The 23,472-nt window shown below is 36.6% G+C and overlaps 1 protein-coding gene across 2 annotated transcripts in view; it reads left to right on the forward strand.

Moving 5' to 3' along the window:
• Rspo2 (R-spondin 2) overlaps positions 1-23,472 on the forward strand; it is a 133,119-nt gene that overhangs the window by 85,202 nt on the left and 24,445 nt on the right. For both annotated transcript variants that reach the window (XM_042673181.1, XM_042673182.1), the window contains exons 3-4: positions 4,821-4,964; positions 6,994-7,182. In XM_042673181.1, coding sequence (XP_042529115.1) covers positions 4,821-4,964; positions 6,994-7,182 — 333 coding nt within the window. The remainder of the gene's footprint in view (positions 1-4,820; positions 4,965-6,993; positions 7,183-23,472) is intronic.

Below are 23,472 nucleotides of genomic sequence, written 5' to 3' on the forward strand. Positions count from 1 at the left end.
CTCACTTGGTAGATTATAGTTTTGAGGAGGCACTGTAATTTCAAAGCATGTAAGGGCTAAAGTAGGGTATTATATTTCAGAACAAGGATTCTAAACCCATGCTTTATAGAAAAGGCCTATATTTAGTAAGCAATATACCCATTTTCTGAAGCAGCATAACATTTTCTAACATTTGACAATCTATTGTCTGATGGGCATTGGTGTTGTGACAATGCTTAACTCCTTCAATTTATGTATGCACAGAGTTTTCCCTACAGTGTAGGCATAAACTATTAACCACAGTAGCCATTTCATTGCCATTCAGGTGGGAAAAATGATTCTATATTTTCCTGTAAAAGCCTTTGCAATGTTTTGAGTTTTTATTTCTGTTTTTCTTTTATGTATAAAGAAAGAGTTAATAGAATATGTATGAATCAATTAAGAGTAACAAGTTTAAGCCGGGTGCCAGGGGCTCTTGCCTATAATCCTAGCTACTCAGCGGGCTGAGATTGGAGGATCATGGTTTGAAGTCAGCCCGAGCAGGAAATTATGTGAGATGCTTATCTCCAATAACTACTCAGAAAAAGTCAGCTGTGGTTCAAGAGGAAGAACACTAGCCTTGACCACAAAGAGACTCAGGTATAATGCCCAGGCCCTGGGTTCAAGCCCCAGGATTGGCACATCCTAAAAAAAAAAAAGTTTAACAAGTTTAAACACTATCCTGTTTTCTTTTATTCAGTAACATTCTTCTTTCATTTAAGGGGACAAAAAGCCTGAACCATTATCTATGCAATAAATTGAGCTAGAAACTAGTAAGTAGCTAAGTACCTCCTACCTATGATCCTAGTGGAAGAAGAGCTAATTCTAGCAGAAAGAGCTGAGCAGGGCAGAGGGTTGTGGATGGGTCAGGAACTGGTGAGAGAAGGTTCTCAGGACCTAAAATATATGAAGAAGGAAACTTCTGGAGGAAGAGTTTTGTGCATTGCTAGTCTTATAGACTTGGGTTCAAAGATATTGGTGAGATTGGGCTGTCAGTTGAGGCTGTGAATGCACCAGCAAGCACTGGAAGTCATGGAGGCCATCAGGGCTTCAGGTATAAGGATTTTGCATCACCAGGACTCCAGATAGAACTATAAGGCTGATATGATGCTGGGGCTGATACTGAGCCTTAAGTTCTTGCTCATTTTCACTTATAGCTGGTGTTTTAACGTATCGGGCCACACCTCCACTTTTGGCTTTTTTGCTATTTAATTGGAGACGAGTCCCTTAGATTTGTGTACTTAGACTAGCTTTGAACTGAGATTTTCAGATCTCAACCTCCAGTGTAACTAGGATTACAGGCATGAGCAAATAGCTTCTAGCTCAATTAAAGCTTTTAACAAATGCTTTATTGCATAGATAATGGTTCAGGCTTTTTTTCTCCTTAAATGAAGGAAAAATGTTACTGAATAGAAGAAAACAGGATAGTGGTTAAACAAATGTATATTTTGAAGGTTACAAAGGGTTCAGCATTATTAAATGTGAGTATAATTTCATGTACCCAAATCTGAAAAAGTTTGAGTATATGTCTTTATTTTTTCCTCTTAATCAAAAGGGTTTACTTCATATAGTGGCTTTTAAAAGTGGGTTGCCAATATACACTTTTATAACCTTGTGTAATACTTTTATGATATAAATTATAATTATAGAGCACTCATGATTCAGAACTTTATAACATTTTTAACATTTCAAAATTCCTCCATTCTTTCCCCAAATTTACTTCACTAAGCTGGTTCTTGTTCCTTCCCCTCTCCCTTTCTCCCTCTCTCCCTCTCTCCCTCTCTCCTGTTCTCTGTCCCTCCTTCCCTCTTTTCTTCCCTCTCTCCCTTCTTTCTCCTTAACTAGTGGCTATAGAATATTTTAGGATTATTGCTTATAATTCCCTTTGTGCTTTTTCTTTTTTTAATGGCTGTAGCATTCTACATTTGAATGTTTCATATTTTTATTGTACTTAAATTTGAGAACAAGTAATTAAGCTTTCTTCTAGTAGGATTTATGCCTGAAGGAGTCCTAAGGGACTCTACAGAGAATGAGAGGCATTTCAGAAATCCCACATTCTGTGAACTAGTATCTGGAAAAAGGAATGAAATGAGAATAGGGAGCTCTAAGTAACAATAAAGACCAGCAAACAACCTTGTAAAATTAATTCCAAATGCTTATTGCTATAACTTTTTGGCTGTAACGCTTATCGGTAAAGGCTGTATTTAAAAGAGAAATCAGATCAGTTGTAGATAACAACTGATTTATGAAGTGAATAGTCCTTTTAAAAATACAAATTCTTTGTTCTCTCACCCATTAGTTCTGTTTTATCCTTTGGAATGCTTATCATTTCTTGGAAAATAACTTCTATAACAGAGAGAGCTGCTTGCTTTTTGAAAAAAAATGGCAAGAAACCCAACAATTTGTGGATATAATGGTCATGTATTTTGACCATGATTGAGAGGCGACTGACCAGCTATAGGCCACTGTTTATTAAAATACAGGGTATAGCATTTAAGGCTAGAAATGAACCTTTTATGAGGTTGTAAATCATACTTCCATGCCTACTATTTTCCTCCCCTAGAAAATGAGCAATAATCTGTCTGTGGACTTTAGCCCATGCCAGTTAGTGTTCAGATTGTAAATTTGGTAATGTTTTAGACATTGAGTTAGCTGTTCTGTGGTGGTCACTTTACATATAAAAACCAATTCAGAATCAAATTTGAAAGGCAACAATTTGCCATTTTTCTTTTTAAAGGTCCAGAAAGTTTATTGCAGTTTCAGCTATTTTTTCTCAAGTTAAAACATTTTCACATTTAATGATTTCATACTTTGGTTACATTTTTGTACTTTATTTTCTATTTGCTTGTAGGAACTCTCTCTTTTTGATAATACTGGGATTTAAACTCAGATCCTCCCTCTTGCTAGGCAGGTGCACTACTGCTGAGCCAGGACTCCGGTTAGAATTATAGATTTTAAAGCTTTTCAGAATCCTTAGAGAACTAAATATTGGTCTGGAGACATGTTAAAGTAACAAATGCTGCATGGGAGTCTTCTTAGCATTTTACAAGCTGTTTACTGTTGATAGTCTGACTGGTTATAAATAGTGATATACTAGAATCTGTTTAAACTCGAATCGTTCAATTAATCCATCAATTTCATCTGCTTGTTTCTCCTTTAACTGTATTTACTTTTATCAATGTATGCCGGTGGCAATGGAACCAATAATCTGATAAAAAAAATTCAAGCCTCTTAGTTATTGCTTTTTAGATGTTTTATGTGTTTTTATAGACACTTATATGTATTTTGGTAGACACACATATATTTGTAAACTACTATTACTTCTATCTGTAGACTACTTATTTAAGCCCAGCCAGTTTACAGAAATTAGAACAAATTCTCATAATAATCCTGGTAGATCAGTTGTTCTATTTTGAACATGAAGAAATCAAGGTTTAGAGATGCAAGTCATTGCCCAAAGTTACAGAGCTGGCGTTTATCACTGAAAGTGCTTTGTTTCACTAATTCTTAGGTTAATGAGTTATAGTGAACAGATTGGATTTAGGAATTGGAGAGCTGACATGTTAGCTTTATGATTTTTCTCTGTGTAACGCTTCTCCTAAACAAAGATTCAGATCCTCACTCAGTGTAAATACGTGACAAATCAAGAAAATGTATAGAATGCTTTTGTACATTGAAGTTTCTCAAGAAAATGACCAACATCCTTTTACTCTAAGAATGTCAGGTGACCCCATCTGGTGAAGGTGACACCAGCATTAACTGGTGCTCTAGATCAAGCATTCAAACATATTTAACAAAATTACTGCTTCCAATCAGAAGCTATAGATTGATGTTCTCTCTGTAGTCTCTGTTGTAGGCCTTCTGAAGGGCAGAACAGATTCCACACTTCTAATGTGGGGTGTTTTGTTAGTTTTTTTTTTTTGTCCATCTTTTCTTTAGATCCCATTTGGAGATGTAAACCTTTCTGAATTTTACTGCTGTGTAGGGTGTTTTGACTTAGTTTGTTAATATGGAAAGCTGTTGGAAGAGGTAGGAATGATTTTGAAGGAAGGGCTTAGGGGTGCCTCAGGTGGTGGAATGTTTGCCTAGGAAGTCCTAGGCTCTAAAACCAAACCTCAGAATTTCATCTCTAAATATTTTGGAATAAGTGCTCTGTATATGTCAGTACAAGGGCTCGAACTTAGGGTCTTGTGCTCTTGCCAGGCCTTTTTCCTCTTGGCTAGTGCTTTACCACCTGAAACATACCTCTACTCCTGGATTTTCACTGGTTAATTGGAGATAAGAAGCTCTTGTATGTATCTGTCTTGTATGTATCAGCTAGCTCTAAACCACAATCCTCATACCTTAGCTTCCTAAATTGCTAGAATTACAGGCATCAGCCACAGGTGCCCAGCTCAGAATAATTTAGGATGGGGTGACGCTAGGAAATTTTAAAGCATAGAAAATGCATCTTCTGGCTACTGGAATGTTTTTTTCTTTTCACTTTTTAAAAATTTTTATTGTTAAGATGTTGTACGGAGGGGTTACAGTTACATGAGTAAGGCAATGAGTATACTACTTGTCAATCATTCCCTTCCTTCCTTGTTGTTGCCCACTATCCCTTCCCTCCCCCAGCTCCCATACTCCTCTCTCCCCTCCATCCCTTGCCACCCAAAGTTGTAAAGTTCATTTCCAATATGCTGTCCAGTAGGTAGGTGACTAGAATTTTGATTGAACGAACTGGTGTTTGTAAAAATTTTATTGGTCAAAGCAAGTAAATTCCTTTAACTGAAATTTCTTTTTCTCTTTAAAATTGTTTTTAGGATGCAGAATAGAAAACTGTGACTCTTGCTTTAGCAAGGACTTTTGTACCAAGTGCAAAGTAGGCTTTTATCTGCATAGAGGTCGTTGCTTTGATGAATGCCCAGAGGGTTTTGCACCATTAGATGAGACTATGGAATGTGTGGGTGAGTAATTTTTAATTCAACTCTTAAAGTGCAGCTTTTAACTGTTTCTTGAAAATATGCATTCTGGATATATTCAAACAGAAACAAAACTGGTTCTTCTATTCATTAGCTCTGAGAAATATTTAATTTCTTCTTGATTTCTGATATTTTTAGGTATTATGATGATGGGTAGTTTTATATATGATAACTAGCTATAAAATTTGCTAGTTATACATTTCTGGGATAACCTACTTAAGTGATGACAAAATTTTGTCATCTGTGTGACACATCTATTTCTTTTCACCTAACAAATACTAGTGTGCTGGAGGTCTGGCTCAGTAGTATTAGAGACAAACTTTTGTTTAGAAGCAAAAATTTTAAACAATACTGTGATAATGAGCAATTCTATTGCTTTTGCTGTATAAATGAATTAATTATAGAGTACCATGCTTAACTACTTGAATAAAAATTTTTAATTGACATTATTTTTGTGCCAAATATACTTTGTTGATGATTCACATATATCTGATAAAATTTATCTTAATTCTTGGAAAATTCTTGGAAATGTTTTATGCCTCTGATAAGAAGATAAAGATCTGTTAGTGACAACACTTTGACAAAGTTTTGGGTTTAAATATACCTGTAATTTCATCTCCCTCCCCTCAAATTTATTTGACATATGATGCATGTGATTCAATATAGAGCAGAGCTATGTATTATCAAATAAACTTTCCATCCTTAAAATAGAGAGACTCAAAAAAAAACTTGACAATAATCTGTTAATAATCAAGGTTTGTACAGAACATACTTAAATGTGAGGTTTTAAAGGAATAAATACACTTTACATTTGCATTTATTTTTATGTGTTAAAGTGGGCCATGATACCCACTGAGACCTAGAATGCTGAAATTCTCTGGGTGGGATTGTCACTTGATATGAGGGAGAATTTCAATGGCAAAGTTGATATGGGAGTTCAGTATTCTAATACACCATCCTATGAAAGGGTGTCTAAGAGCTTTTCCATTCCTGAGGAAACAGGTATCTGATTATCTTTGTAATAGGTAACTGCTGTAAGGTATATTAAGTTGGTAGATTTCATTAGGTAGCCGACGAAGAGAACACCACACAGTATTCAGGCAGGAAAAGAAGTTTACTTACTGAACTGCTTCCCCTGCGGAGCTTCCCCTGCGGTGCATAGTGAAGAGGCACAAAAGGGGCAACCCCCCCCCCCCCCCCCCCCCCCAGCCCTCCAGGCCAGGACTTCTCTAGGCCAGGGACAGGAAGAGGTGTGGCCAGGTGGGGAAAAGGTGTGGCCACATTAGATCTGGATGTGACCTCAGGGCTTGGGACCTTCTTATGGTCAGAGGGGAAGTGTGACCAGGGGCAGCCCAGGATGTGACCTAGCAGGAGGGGGAGATGACTGCTTCCAGGTATTCTAGTTACTAGGTCACATGATACTGGGAAGAAACTTAGCCAAGAGATAGGGAGGTATCTACACAGGACCTCCATGGCCTGGAGCAGACCATACAGCTGCAATGCAGAGAATAAGAAATAATGTGGTTTCCACGCATCTATTGAAGGAATAGAGACAGAGAAAGTGCCATATAAGCTTTCCTTGGGCCACACTGCCCTTTCTCTCTAGAACTTCCAAAATAAAACAAATACACTTGTGGGTTTGGGACAGGGCATTCAGAATGATCCCAGGAAATGATGGCTTCTGTAATGGCACAAAAAGTTTCATTTTTCTGTCTTTTGAGATTATGCATTTTCTGTGGTGTTAGAATTGACCAGCAGCACCATTTCGAAAATATACAACAAATGGAAAGTAACAGGTTTTTTTAAAAAATGATTTATGTAGGACAGGTTTGTTGGAGATTCTCTATTTTTCCAAGAATTGTATTTCCAAAAAAAAAAAAATGTATGTAGGGCTTGGTCAGCTACATAACTTGGTATTTGCTATCTGGATAAATGCTGCTGTATAAATTTAATTTCAAAGGAGCAAGTGGATACTAAAACTACTCTGTATCTGTATTTTTTAAAAATTTTTTAGAAGGATGTGAAGTTGGTCATTGGAGTGAATGGGGAGCTTGCAGCAGGAACAATCGCACATGTGGATTTAAATGGGGTCTGGAGACCAGAACACGGCAAATTGTTAAAAAGCCAGCAAAAGACACAATACCATGCCCAACCATCGCCGAGTCCAGGAGATGCAAGATGGCCATGAGGCACTGTCCAGGAGGTAGGTTTGAATAATCGCTGTGGTGTGCTGTGTGCTTTCTGTGTTACCCCCACCAGCCTCCCTCTCCCTTCCTGTAAAAGTTATTTACCCATGAAGGAAGCCTGATAATCACATTGATGAGGAGGAATACATTCTTCTTTAAAAACAAAAGCTTCAATAGTAAAGAATACTCAGTGTGAATAGCTTCATTTACTTCTGCAATACATTCAAAATAACTTGGAAGTACACTTTCCAAATGTGTGCTTGAAAATGAGGTTTCTAATAGTGTTGGTTTGTCTTTTTATCTGTCCTCTCCACTTTTTTCCTTTCCCAAATGTCCCATAAAAGCAGGTTCTTGTGAAATCAGGCCTCTGCAGATGTTGCTGCAGGGGAAGTGGCCAACTTTTAGTTGAGAGGAGTTTAGATTAGAAAAGTTTATGGAATTTGTAAAAAATCATCTACATCATTAGTAGTTGAAGAAGACAACTTAAAATAAACTTGCCCCAACACGGAGAGAAATAAACAGTGTCTTAATGTTACCACAATTAGCCCTTTTCTCTTTTGTTTTCATAATAATTTGTAGAAAACAGCTACTGTGTGTGTGTGTGTGTGTGTGTGTGTGTGTGTGTGTGTGTGTGTGTGTGTGTGTGTTTATGCAACTCCTGGTGGTAATTGTGCTGATTTGACTCATTATTCTGTAATAACAGGATTAGACCCATTTAGAAATGGGAAGAGCCCAGTGCTAGGCACCGCCTGCTGAAGCACAGCCAGTTGGTTGAAATGAAAATCCTAGCACAGGCTGTGATTCTAAAGTATTGCTCACTTGCTGCCATGCATTATATGGTTGGCTGATCTGCATTGCCGTGAATGAAACTGAGACTTGTTTTTAAGTGCACGATACAGAAAAGCAAAAAAAAAAAAAGTTATTTTGGGAAAACTGCCCTGTTAAACAATCCAAACTTTTATTTGCCATTGTTCTTTCTGTTGGTGCATAGCTTTCCTGTGGGTTTTTTGTTTGGTGGTGGTGGTTGTTCCTAGAACTCAGAAAGAGAACATCTATCTGCTGGAAATGGGATGCATATTCACATTATGCTGCCTCATAGAGAATGTCTATGATCCATGGAGAAAGACAAAACTTTGAAGACCTGAAGACTCCAGTCAGCCTCTGAGAACTATTAGATCCAGATTCAGAAGCTACTATTAAGAAAAGCAGCTTTTCCTCTTGAATTAGTTTTGCTTTTCCTTACTGGGTTTCTGAAACAAAAAAAAAAAAATTGGGGGTGGTGGTGTCTGTTTTTCACTAACAAGGCTGGTTTTGTTCACTTACTGTGGGTATTTTTCAGTCAAAATATAAGAAAATATTTTCTTACAAAACTAATAAGGCACATCTTGGATAGCTGAGAGCATTTAACCTGCAACCTTGTGCCTAAAAACAAACCTGATATATTCAAGTATTGAAAAGAAAGACTTTCTTTGTTGTATATTGTTTATATAACTAGCCCCTCCCCCTCCTTTCCCAGCAACATGGTCCCCCAATTGTGGTTTATGTTAATAACAAAAATTAAACAGAACATGCTTATGTGTAACTAGATCTTACCCCCTAACTCTCTATTTTGACCTAGCCTCAGCCTTGCTAGAAAATAGATAACAGCTAGATTGTTAACTGTAATTTTATTGCATTTATATTTTTATGCTACTGTCTTAGTGGAATAGACCTGACATTATTGGCAATTTGAATTATGCATCCCTCCTCCAATTGTTTGTGTCTCATTTGCTAGTTTTCTTTTTGTCCCTCAAGTAAACAAATAATAGGCTCTGACTTATTTGGTATTTACATTTTAATCAAATTTTGACTTTCAGAAAACATCAGGTACTGCTCTAATTTCTATATCTATGTTTTCAGTTTAATAAAATGATTTTGTCCCTGTAACTATCCAATTAAGTAGGGGTTTTTCAGAGTTATATTGGAATTTATTTTAGTGTTTTACTGTAAGGTAAGTGAAATAGAATTTTTAATTGTTGATATAAATGGCACATCACTACACAAGAAAAATAACTCGTACTTGGAAATGTAAGAAATCAAAACTAGAAAAATTGCTTTTGGAATTTGAGCACCAGTTGATAAAAATTGCCATAACTTCCAGTGGAGTGTCCCACCTTGCCTTAGGAGAGAGAGAGAAAAAAGTGCCCTGCCTCAATAGGTCATGGTGATTAATGGAAGAATGGGGAAGAAAACCACTTTATCCCTTTTTACATCTTGATTTGATTTTGGTGATCTCCTTTGACAAACCATGCAAAAATGGAAGTCATAATCAGGTTGGGAATACAGGCATTTTTCAGATCTTTTCAACATATGTATGGATTTTTCTCCTGTTGCAACCAATCTTAACCTGATTGCACTCAAACACAGCCATAACCTCCTTCACACTAAAGCAGTGGCACATTAACATCAGCTGCTTTTGATTACTGAAAGGCATGAGCTAGAGGTCAGCGTAATGGAATAGTCACTGTTTAGGATCTTACAATGAAAACTATTAAATATGGAGAAATAAATAGCTGTGAGTGTAGAAACAAAAAGTATAATCTATTTTTCCCCTTAACTCTCGTATGCTTTTCTTTTTAAAAAAGAATATCTAAGAGTTTCTTCAGTAGTGGATTTATTTATACTCAAAGTACTTAGTGTTCACTCTTCAATTTTTCATTTAGATCAGTTATCCTTTCTTCCATTTCTGACCAAACCTACGGCATTTTGTTGACTTTTCAAACACTCCTTCTTCAGAGACTTGGTATGTGATCTGGTTCCCTTCATCCTGTCAACTCATTACTTCTGTGACCCCTAGCAAGTCACTTAACCTTTCTTGGCCTTTATTTCCTCATTTGTAAATTGAAGGTACTGATGTGGGTGATCACTGAGGTCCAACCTCATCCTAAATTCCACTGATTCTAGGAGCAAGTTTTGTTCTTAACCATATAGAAAGAAGGTGTGGAAGAGAACTGGAAAGCCAGGAGCCTAGATTCACAATCAAGAGAAGAAAGAACCATTTTCCCCATAGCTGCACCAGAGAATTTCTAAGCTTTCTGCATCTGATGTCTTTTACCCTTCTGCACCAAGGGCTGCTTGTAGAGTCAACTTTCAAAGCTTACATAGAACTCTTCTTTAAATATGCACATGACTTGTGGCTTAGCTCCCAGTAAAACAATTATGAGGAGAACAGAAAGAAAGAGGATAACCTGAAAGACAATAGGTAAAAAAGAAAGAACTTTTAGAAACAAGTGAAAGCCAAAGCAAACTACTTACAAGGGAAGGCTACAATTGTAGCTGTAAGCATCTTTACTTCCCACTCCCTGAGTATCACACATATGTTATATATATTATATATACATGTTATATATTACATGTATTATATATACATATGCAGAATAGATATGTATATGAATATTCAAAAGCTTCAAACAGAAGGAATGTCAAGTCTGAATTATATGCATTAGATGATATCTTAGTATAAATGATAAACCCACGACTCTCATATATTTAAATGGCAAATGGAAGAACAAAATTTTGTCTATTGAGGTAAGATGCTGGAGGATGCTCATAGAAGATATTCAGGTATCTCTAATACTGCACAGGTTCACAGGAGTGACAAGGTTATGATTTCAAACCCAAATCTTCTTTCTTATCCTCAGTATTTTGTCAAATTTCATGTCAACCATCATCCCATTAGCTGTTTGCTGAGCTTCACTGGGCACCATTCATTGATCTAGCTTTGGGATTACTCAAATAACTCTTGAGAACCTTTTTCGAGAGGAAACTGTTACAACAAAGATTCAAATAGATGAGCAAATCGAATGGCATGAGGAGACAAAGGCTGTAGAAAAATATCAGGCAGGAGAAGGTATTGGGAATGAGGCATGGTTAGGAAAATTGTAGAAAATACTTAATTTTTAAAGATCTAATTTGTTTTAGCTTTATTACTCAATGACTAATTCGTGTGTGTGTGTGTGTGTGTGTGTGTGTGTGTGTGTGTAAATATCTTTAATTCTGACATCATTTTAGGGAAGAGGAAGCCTCTGTGCTCCAGGGAGACTCTGACTGATCCAAGGTGACACATGACAAGTTACTCATGGTAGAGCCAGGAGTTACACTTGCACTCACTGCCTAGGAAGCTCCAGTGTTGCTGCGTCTTTTTCTTATTCAGTATGCTAAGTTTAAAGCTATGGCCATGGCTGTCTGACATCAAAATTCCCAGCCTTGAACTGTTTCTCCCTCTCCACAGGAATGCCATTTTATGTTTTATTCTATAGGTACTCTTAAATGTAATACCCTCCCATCCCCATTTTCTTCTGCATCTTCCATCATGAGAGGACTAGTTATAAGAGCTGCACAGGTCATTTCATGAATGCCAACGCACTGAGCCTCTAGCTTTGCTTGATTCTGCTACCCTATTAAGACCCTCTTTAAATCGAGTGTTACTGTTCTTCCCATGCTTTACCCTTGGGAATCAGCCTCTGAATGAGGCTGGCCAGTATCAGGGTACTTGCAGCATATATCACTGACAGTTTCCCATTGGTCCACAAAAAGAAGCCTGAGGTGATCTGAGGCCAAGTCACACACGGCTGATGGCTCTATACATTGCACAAGAGTATTTTTATTGCTTATCTTGGATACATTTCAGTAGTCAGACTCTTAAAGTAAATAGAGGTGATGCTATGATACGTATCCAATAGCTTTCTGCTGTTTTTGCTCATGGCTGCTTCAAATTTGAATTTTTTCCTATTGTTAGTAATCATAAAGTGCAATTCTTGAAGCCCTAATCATATTTTCTTTGCAATATGCAAAATATGAATTTTACTACTTGTATACTATCTCAATTTGAAAAATAACTCATTCCTTTTGTGAAATATTACCTGATCATTATCTTACTTTGCAAAAGTGACTCTCAACTTGGTAGAAAACAAAATATTATTTAGCAACTTAGATCCTTAATCTCAGCAAACATCTACTTGTCCAAAAGTAGTAGTAATAAGACCTCTCTACTCTATGCTTTCTGTACATAAACAGAAAGCAGCATGTGGATTAGGTATTAGATAATATAACTAGAGATGATTGTAGATTGCGATGGATTAAACTGAGAGCAGGAAATAAGTACATTTTCAGTAGGATAGGGTCGAGAAAATATGCTTGGGACATATGTTCTTTATTTCTGTACATTTTGTTTACTTTTGACTTTCAATTTATGTGGTCTGCTTATACACAGCAGTCTTAAGGGCAGTTGGGAAGGAAGAGGATAAGAGAGAATCTCTTTTCTTTTGAACCATTCAGACTGTCAAGAATGTCTCCTTGAAATTTTTATATAAAGAAGCAGCATTTAAAATTGAATTTGTGTTATCCTTCTGTGTAATATGCTAGATACTTTAAAAAATCTTGTGGGGTGTGTGTGTGTGTGTGTGTGTGTGTGTGTGTGTGTGTGTGTGTGTGTGTGTGTGTGTGTGTGTAGACTGGGGTTTGAATTCATGGACTTGCACTTTTCTTAGCTTCTTTTGACCAATGCTGGCACTTGACCACTTGAGCTAGAGCTCCACTTCTACTACTTACTTTTGTAAAGAAATGATTGATTTGTGTTAGTTTCAATTAAGAAAATTTCACTATTTTCTAGGTAGCTGGTTATAGTTTTTTATTTTATTTTCACGGATTATAAATTGGGAGTTACCCACACCATTCATTTTGTAAATGTTAATTAGGAAGTTGATGTTTAGCAAAGATTCCACATATCTATGCATATATCTCTCAATTAAGTATGAGAAAATCCTGTGTTAGGTGTTACCAGTGGGAAGTAGTCTTTCCTACTCTTTTCCTACCTTCTACTTTTTCATGTTTGTTTTACTTGATCTATCCCGGTTTATTCCTGGTGGAGGTAGAGATCTCTCTTTTCTTTCTTTGCCTTTTGAACTGATACCTTTCACATTTCCTACTCACACTGCAAGGTAGATGTCTGAGTCAATGGGGAAGCAGGGGAATGGTTCTCATGGTGTAGTATGCACAGAGTCTACAATGTCCAGATAAGACAGGACTAAATGCAGAGTTGGACATATAGACAGAGTTCAAGAACTGTGGAAGCTCACACCATGGAGCCTGAGGCATAGAGAGAAGACGTGTTGTTCCCCAGTTTCCTTTTGAGCCTGTCCTGATGCCAGCGTTGGTTATTGGGGTGGACTGGGATTGAGTGAGCAAGTGGAAAAGCCACACCTCTGTACCATTCTCTGAGCTTCCTATCTGGAATCTCTACCATCCCCATTTAATTATAGTCTGGGGCAGCATGTCCTAGTCTCTTTTATGGGTACTTGTTAAAAGAATTTCTCAATTACATATGCCACTGAAGGCCCGAAGTCCTTTGTGTAACAAGGTGAAGACAGGAAGATTCCAAAAGAGGCCTTTCTTTTATGATTTTTACTCAGCACTGAGCTACTCTGATCTTAATGTAAAAGATGTAAAACCATTTTACAACACTCCAAAATAAAAGCAACTTTAATAGGACACACATGGTGTCTGTAGTAGATGTTCTTTCCCCTTTCGGAAGATAAGAAAGCCTGAAGCACAAATCCCTCGAGGATGTCTTAGAACAACCTTTTCTTCTCATCAGACACTTCTCTGAAATCTTGAAATGGTGTTGATGAACAGTGGGCAGGCGGTTTACTCATTTGTATTTCCTGTCATTTGTCTCCAGCTACTGACTGACCTAGAGCTGTACTTCTGGCTTCCTTCCAGGAACAGGAGGCAGAAAGGAACATTTCCATGGAAAGAATGACAGTTTTAACTAAAATCCCAGTGTGATTCATGTTGTCATCATACAGAAGTGGCTAAAATGTTACAATTATTTTTTCGTAACAGAATTGGCAAAAGTCTTTATCATAAACTTATTCTGAACATGTAGAGGCAATCGTTTAACAACTGACTTGTTTGTGATAGCTTGGGTCTGAAATTTGGGATTAATATAATTTTCTTACACTTGAAAAGTTTGGAAACTAAGAGTAAAATATTTGAACTTGTCTGGCAAATGACATTTAATAACTAATGTCTGTCTTTATAACTGGCCACTACCCAAAGGATTTAGTGATGGTTTAAAAAGATACAGAATGGTAAAACAAAACCAAGAACTATAAACTATCAGAATTAGGGGAAATTTAAAGTAGAACAAGAGCTCAAGACTGAAAAAGAAAATAGTTCAAATGAATCTGTCTTGGTTGAAAACACTGAACCACAAATTTGACTTTGAGTTTGCTAGTAGCAAAGGGGAAAAATAGATATGGCTCTTTGTGTTTGTGTTTATAGAAATGTTTAATTATTAAATATAATATTGGATAATAGATTTGGGGGGATAAATTGCCATACATATTGCATGATATGTATCTATACATATACAAATCATGTATATATACAGACATGCACATATGGAAATATTCCAATTTGAGGTACACTGAGGTCTGTGTATACGTATAGAATTTCATCACAGAACCAGAAAATTAATAATTTTCACAGAAAACATTCTAGTTTTATAGGGATACAAACACTGAACAGACTTGTATAATATTAGATTTCTCAAATGGAGATTCACATCCAAGGCAATGAGTCACATGGTGGACAATGTCTTCAACTATGTCCATGAAACATCCATTTTCCCAGAAGGCAGAAGGCAACTTGCTGTTTCTCTCTGCATGAATGCGGAATGCATGTTATCCTAAAAGTGACTCAGTAGAGCCATATGTAATGTAGACTTTTTGATTTATCAGTTATGTGAATAGAATCATATAGTAGGTTCTTTGAGTGAATGTTGAGTACATTTGGAACTTTGTGGCAGTCACAGAATCTAGGAAATGTACAGATCCGTTGTTCTGAGCTACCAAATTTGTGACTATTGTATCACTTCCATTCTTCTCTTCCTCCTGGCATTTTCTATTTCTTTGTTTGCTATTTCCTCTCTTTTTCTCTTTCTCTTTCTTTTTTCTTTTTCCTTTCTTTTTTTCTTTCTTCCTTCCTTCCTTTTTTTCTTTCCTTCTTTCTTCTCCTTCCTTCTTTCCTTCCTTCCTTCCTTCTTGCCTTCCTTCTTTCCTTCCTCCCTTCTTTCTTTCTTTTTTCTCTTTCTTTCTTTCTCTCCTTCCTTATGTTTTTCTGTCTCTCTCTGTCCGTCTCTGTCTCTGTCCATCTCTCTGTTTCTCTCCCCCCCCCACTTCTCTCTCTCTTTCTCAGGCTAGTCTTGACCTTATGAGCATCTTCCTCCTGTGTGTGATCATGCTTGGCTTTATTTCTGGAAAGTAAGATATACCTAAATGAAGTTAATAATTACCTATTTAAAATTAAGAGCTACTTCTGATGATTCTCAAATCGTTCACTAATATTTTAAATAACCCTTTGGATTTCTTTGGTTTCTTCTCCAAAGTTGGCCTTGGATCACTTTAAACTATACCAAAATTTTGTTATAAAATATTTAGGAAATAGTCACTGATCTGAACTGGCTTTATTAGAATACACTGTAAGGTACCTTTTCATTTACCTAAGAACCTAGATAATCCAGGATTCAGTCCTGGGATTAAGTAACATGTAAATTTCCTATTGCAATGTTTTCAGGTTCCTTAAATATATTACCCTTTTAAAGAAATAGGAACATTTGGAGGAGTGAGTGGCATATAATTTGTAGTATGAAAGAAGAAAATGAACATTACAAAATGAAGAAAGAACCAAAGTTAAATCTTTAAATATCAGTAAGTATTGTTATAAGCTCTGAAAAGATAGGGGAAAAGATGTCAGTTCTTAACTGTTATAGCCAGGAATTTTTTTTTTTTATTGTGAAAATACTGTACAGAGGAGTTACAATTACATGGGCAAGATAATGAGTACATTTCTTATCAAGCATTGTAGCCTCCTCCTTTGTTTCCCCTTCCCATCCCTTCCCATCCTTCCCCTGCCCCCCACCCAATCCTCCCTGCCCTCCCCCCCACCCCCGCACAAAAGTTGTAAAGTTCGTTTTCGACATAATGACTTGTACATCTCATTGTTGCAATGGGTCCACCTGTATCCCTATTTAAATGATTTGTTTTTCCCCTTCCCCTCCACAAATTATAACAACATCAAATACAGTGAAAGCAGGGGTTATACTGTGGGGGAGGGACATAAAAAGCAACAAAGAAATAATCTTATAAGTGTGTTAGAAACAATCACATGAAAGAGAAAAAAAAACATTTGAACACATATCTTAGAGTTCATTTCCCTAACATCCCCTTATCTGACCTTTTCTGCTTGACTCAGACATATACTAGATATTGAAAATAAGGGAAACCATGGGACCTATGTTTCTTTGGGCCTGATAGCCAGGAATTTTTTTCTGAGGAGCACAACTCAAGTTTTATTAAGAGTGGGTGGATCATTTGAGACAGAGAAGATATTATAAGAAAAGATGCCGAACAAATGTATTTCATGCATCCAGTGGAGGGGCAACAAATGAACCTGGCTGGAGCTCTGAGTTTGTGAATGGCATTCACAGGAGATCATAGCAAAAAGGCCAAGTTACAGCCTGGCTGGTCAGTGTGTCCATGCAATGACAGGGATTTTAGACTTTACTTTGTATATGATGCAGAGGCTAAATAATACGTGAATTGTTCAATCCTGTTAGTATGACCATAGAGATGTTTGAGTATGGCGCATACTTGTCGAAAGCTGATTGAGGATGGAAGTGTTGGTAAGGAGCCAGATAGTATCTGCCCCAGATTTGTAAGTAAGTTGATTTTAATGGGAGAAATACCAAAGAATAATTATGGATTTTTTGATGTTTATTCATTTTTCTGTTTGCTAGTTTTGCTAATGAGTGCAGGATTTTGCCTTGGTTTATAGTCTGTTGTTGACCCCTCTATCTCTTCTTGCTAACCTTCTAAACCAGGCCATTCCCTAACTTTTTTTTGTGTGTGTGTGTAGCTTGACCTCAGGTCCTGGGCATGGTCCCTGAGCTTTTTTGTTCAAGACTGCTTTGAGCCACAGCTCTACTTCCAGTTATCTGGTGGTTAATTGGAGATAAGAGTCTCATGGATTTTTCTGCTAGGGTTGGCTTCAAGCCATGGTATTCAGATATGAGCCTCCTGAGTAGCTAGTATTATAGTCAGAGTTACCAGCACCGGCCTAAATTCTCTAATTTTTTTGTCATTTCTAGTTTATTATTTCTTTTTTTTTATTTTTTTATTGTGAAAATACTGTACAGAGGGGTTACAATTACATGGGAAAGATAATGAATACATTTCTTATCAAGCATTGTAGCCTCCTCCTTTGTTTCCCCTTCCCATCCCATCCTCCCCCCCCCCCCCCCCACCAAAGTTGTAAAATTCGTTTTCGACATAACAACTTGTATGTCTCATTGTTGCAATGGGTCCACCTGTATCTCTATTTAAACGATTTGTTTTTTTCCCTTCCCCTCCACAAATTATAACATCAAATACAGTGAAAGCAGGGATTATACTGTGGGGGAGGGACATACAAAGCAACAAAGAAATAATCTTATAAATATGTTAGAAACAGTCACAAGAAAGAAAAAAACATTTGAATACATATCTTAGGGTTGATTTCACTAACATCAATTTATCTGACCTTTTCTGCTTGACTCAGACATGTACTAGTTATTGCAAATAAGGGAAACCATGGTACATATGTTTCTTTGGGCCTGGCTTACTTCACTTAATATAATTTTTTTTCCAAGTCTTTCCATTTCCTAACAAATGGGGCAATGTCATTCTTTCTGATGGAGGCATAGAATTCCATTGTGTATATATACCTAATTTTTATTTGTATATCTTTTTTCTTTCAAAAAATATCTAAGCACAGTTTTGCACTTACACTAAGTGAACTGTATTTGCTTCTATTACTTCTATTTACCAAGATATGTGGATGCTTTATTCTCTATTTTCTCTTTTATCATACTAGTGGGTTTTCCTGTCCAGTGTATCTTCTTAAAATACACACATTAAGTATTAGTTGAAAGAGATATTCCTTCAAGGTCCAGTTTTAGTTGTATATTCTATTGCTTAGACATTGGTTATTGTTAGTAGCCGGGAAGAGTAGCTTAAAGAGAAGGATTCTGAATAAAGTGTTGGGCCCAGGATACAGCTGTTTATTTATCAACATACGGTATTTGTGGTACTGGGTAGAAGCAATATAGGAATCTTGTATTTATTCTTCCCTAATTTGAATCTAACCTTTCTGTAAAGAGCTTCTCCAACTGCTTTCCCTACCACTTTCAGTACACATTTAGAAATCTTTGACAAATAGTTAAATGGTTCTCCACATATAACTTTTTTTAACCTTCATTTAACTTTTTTTTTATTGTGAAAATACTGTACAGAGGGGTTACAATTACATGGGCAAGATAATGAGTACATTTCTTATCAAGCATTGTAGACTTCTCCTTTGTTTCCCTTTCCTATCCCTTCCCATCCTCTCCCCACCACACCCCCATCCAACCCTCCTCAACGCCCACCAAAGTTGTAAAGTTTGCTTTCAACATAACAACTTGTACATCTCATTGTTGCAATGGGTCAACCTGTATCCCTATTTAAACGATTTGTTTTTTCCCTTCCCCTCCACAAATTATAACAACATCAAATACAGTGAAAGCAGGGGTTATACTGTGGGGGAGGGACATACAAAGCAACAAAGAAATAATCTTATAAATGCGTTAGAAACAATCGCATGAAAGAAAAAAAACATTTGAATACATATCTTAGGGTTCATTTCCCTAACATCACCTTATCTGACCTTTTCTGATTGACCCAGACATATACTAGATATTGCAATAAGGGAAACCATGGGACCTATGTTTCTTTGGGCCTGGCTTACTTCACTTAATATAATTTTTTCCAAGCCTTTCCATTCATTTAACTCTTTTATATCTTCACTGGTGGTAGCTGTTTATATGCTGGAAAAAATATAGAAAAGTAATAGAGCTTTAAATTTGGTATATGTTGTCCCTGGCCATCAATGGCTTCAGTGCTATAAAGGCACTTCATTTCCTGAAGTGGATACATGTATAAAATAGGAACAATATATTATAGGATAATTGTGAGTACTAAGGAATGTACATAAAATAGATGTAATTCTGTTGACGTGTACTGTTTGCACACTCTCACCTTCACTGTGCTTCCATTTCAGCCCACCTCATCTCTGCACTGTCACTCAGACGTGAATGAACTTCTTGTTGACTTACAACCCCAGAGATCTGTCCATTGATTGACATCTCTCCCTCATTCTCGCAGTGTGCCTAGTTTATCATAGCTACCACACAACTTTGCAAAATCTCATTTCCCCTGTGATGGCCATCAATTCTACAGGCATATTTTGTCATCTAGTTATCCAGGCTGTCAGCCTGCATTTGAACCTCTTTCTCACAGCCATTCAGATCAGGACTGAGATCTTTGCTCAATAAAGTATGAAAGCTTAAGTGTGAAAATTTAAGAAGTGTACCTTATATCTCTAAGTTTTAATGTGAGCACCTAAGTTCTGGTGCTCAGAAAATAATACATGGCTGCATCATAAGGTTGTCCTGAAAAAGAATAACATCATTCCTTTCTTGCTTGGCACGAAGTGAAGAAAGAGAACATGTATATTACTTAAAAAATAACCACCCAGGCAGTCTTGTTTATCTTAATTTCTACTGGATACTCGAAGCATTTTTATTTAATTTACTGAGAACATTGCTGTATTATTTGTTAGGCAGAAGGCATTAACTTATATTCCAGCTAATAGATACTTTAGCACATACAAAGTAAACTGGTTTCACCTCACCTGTAGCATTATATTGGTAGTGAATGGGACCACTAAATTCTCAAAAATGGTGAATATCTAGTGAATATCCTGTTAGTGTAAGGCCTGGTACAGAGCAAGGCTCACTCACATATTTAAAGCGATGATGGTCACAGGTCAGTAGGATAGGTATTTAATGGTGGCTGCAGAAGTGAGACCTGGAATCATGGGAGTATAGGATATGTGGAAATGAGTAGAGGATTAAATAGAGATGACGGAAAGAACAAAAGTTTGGGGAAAATGGGATGTAAAGCATTAAACAGTTGTGTTAATAGGGAAAATTCCAGGGAGCAAATGGGCAAAGACTTGGCCAAAAAAGAGCAGAAGTAAGAGAAGGAATTATATGAGGAGATAAATCAACCAATAAGAGTTGGTTAATAAGTAAGTTTAATGGATGAACTTGAGGTTGACTGGACAATCTCAGGAAAGAGGTCGAAGTCTCCGCCCTATAATGAATAATGAATATTCAAGTCTCTGCCCTATAATGAATAATGAATATTCATTAAAATGTTAAAGTGGCAGTGTAATGTGATTATTAAAGAGTTTATCTGAGATGAACCAGTCTTAATCCCAGGAATGCAATGAGACTAAAGTTAAAACCTTTCTTCAATTGCTTCAATCCATTGTATGTACGAATAATGAACTTTTGAAGGTAGTACTTGTGGAAGAAAGCTCTAGACCTGTGTTCAGGGCTGTTAATGTTAGGTTCTAAGCACCCTACCCATGGTATATGGGTTTTATTTGGGCATGAGACAAGAATATGGTCTCTCATTGTTGATCCACCCCTCTTACATATTGTAGGTTTTACATGCATGGATTTTCTTTTGGGAAAAATTGTCCAACAGAGTATCTTCCTATAAAACAAAGTTTTAAGATACACTCACAGCTGGTTACCAGAAGTGATTACCTAAAATCCTAGCTACTCAGGAGGCTGGAAACAAAAGTATCATGGTTTGAGCTTGGCCCAAGAAGAAAAGTTTACAAGACTATCTAAAGAAAATAACCAATAAAGAATAGGGCTTGGAAGCATGGCTCAAGTGATAGAGAACCCATCTTAGCAAAGACCTGGGCCCTGGGTTCAAACAGCAGCACCAAGAAAAAACCCACACTTATTTGCACCCCTTCCTTTATGTACTGGAAATGAAGATATCCAGAGGGGTAGCTAGTTCTTCATGGTAAAGTTATATGATAGAGGCAAAACTAGATTCTTGCTTAGACATCCAATCTGGAATTTATTTATTTATCATTTGCCATTGTAACTTTCTTATTAATCAACCTAGAATAGCTCCTGCAGTATGCTCAGAGGTAATGCAGCTAGGGAAATTCATGATATCTTATGTACCCTGTATGAGAATCAGTCTTTTATTTTTCAATGTTTCCTTTCAAAGTAGTGTTATAAGACAGCACAGACTGAATTCAGTAAAACTGCTCTTATTTGTGGTACACTGTACAAGATTCTACAAAAATTTAAGTATGTATTCTGTCATTGTGATATGCAAAGTAGGTATAATGAACTGCTTCATTGGCTGGACAAACGCATGATAGGCTCCAAATAAATTTTATTTCATTTTAGACAGTCTACTTAAATATTTTATTCAGAGGCTATCTTTCCTTTGTTTAGAGAAAATGCTCCTAGTTCTTACCTTTTCTTGCTTACATTTTTGGTAATCCAGTCCTGTGATCACTTTAGCCATCAACATTATCTTGAATGAGTTATTTAGAATATCTAGTCTGAGATAACTAAAAGCAGGAACTTGAATTTGGTTATTATTGTGGACTTATAGATAGAAAAAGCTCAACAGACTTTGGCTGTTTTTCCAAAATTTTCCAAAATTCCAAACACACACACACACACACACACACACACACACACTCTCTCTCTCTCTCTCTCTCTCTCTCTCTCTCTCTCTCTCTCTCTCTCTCTCTCACAATTCTAGAGGAAATGAATGTCTGAGCAATTGAGTACTAACTCAGGTAAGATGGATCTTGGGTTGACTCCCATTATTCGCCTCTTCATCTATTGTCAAAACCTGTTGAAGAAAGTTACGTGACTCTGTCTTGCATCTGTGCAAAGATTGCTTGTGTTTTACATGTTGAGAGTGCTCTTGCTAACTTGGACAATTTGAAATAATTTCTGCCTCAAATGTCAAGTTTCTGTTGCATTTCAGATCTTCCTCTGTTTGGTATAATTGTCAATTCTGCGTGCCCAGATTAACTTAATGCAGTCATCAAATGTGCTTTGAATTAAGTGTTATTTGGCTAGCTTCTGTAGAGCTGTTTGAAGCAGTACACTTTGTGTTCCAGTCTCCAGTTTGCTTCTGCTTTTATCAGAAACATAAGACCTGTATTTCCCAAGAATCACAACGTGAAATCTTTCTACCAGGTAGATGACATGTGAGAATATCTAGTTGCAAAACTCTAACATCGATTGGAGCCTAATTTGAACCATTCCTCTTAGAATAGCTTACATTTATTAAGAATTTGCTTCAAGGAGTCTACCACAAGGGTGGTGACCTCCTTAGCACTGGCATTTTAAGTTTTCTTTTTAGCCCTACAGTCCTCAAGCGCTGATACTTTATGCAACTTTAAGTACTTAGTAACAATTTATTCCATGAATGCAGTAAATGCATGGATGAGTTGCGAATTCAGAATTTGGAGTCTTTCATTCCCTGAGTACATCTGCGTGCACATATGCACATGCGTGATGCTGAGGGCAACATTTAGTGTAGCACTCAGCATTTTGTTTGACATTTGCCACGTTGTTTTCATTGTCTTTCCCCTTTTGTTTATTTCCCTGCTTCTTAAGCAGCCTGATGAAATCTCATCAGCTAACTGAGATTGAATTTTGATGAGTGCCAGGTTGCTTTGAAGAAATCTACTGTGATTATCTTAAATTCAACTTTATTTGACTTTAACGCTGGCATTTTCCATATTGACAAAGTTCGTGCCTTTGTTTGATACTAGTTATGGAAGTCAAGTAGGAGACAAAGATTTAAAAAATTTAAGAAAGTTATTTATATTCATTGTATATCTTTGTTTTCAAACTAGCTTGTCTGTTTAACTTCTTTAAAGTGGGGAGAATCTGTTCCTTTTAACAATGGCAAAATCAAATTTGGCTATTAAACAAAACTTTCTCCCACAAAAGGAAGTATATGGTTCCTGATAACCAGAAAATAACTTTGGTGTCTTTTAAATCTTCATTTGCCTAAGAGGAACAGAAAGTTATTTTATATATACTATATTATTTTTTTTATCACCAAATCGACTCTGAGAAATATACTTTCTAGTTTTATTTGTGAGTGAACAACCAGTAGTATATAAAACTGAAGATACCCTAAATTTAGATCCTTAATAATTTAAGGAAATTAGACTTCCTGAAACATTATATAATTAAATTCTGTGAGGACAGTGTTATTTCTCTTAGGAGATTATTACAATGCTATGCATTTGATTATTGCACTGAAAATAGGGTTTTCAAA

This window comes from Dipodomys spectabilis, unplaced genomic scaffold (assembly GCF_019054845.1).
Source record: "Dipodomys spectabilis isolate Male_0828 unplaced genomic scaffold, ASM1905484v1 ptg000783l, whole genome shotgun sequence".
Taxonomy (NCBI): Eukaryota; Metazoa; Chordata; class Mammalia; order Rodentia; family Heteromyidae; genus Dipodomys; species Dipodomys spectabilis.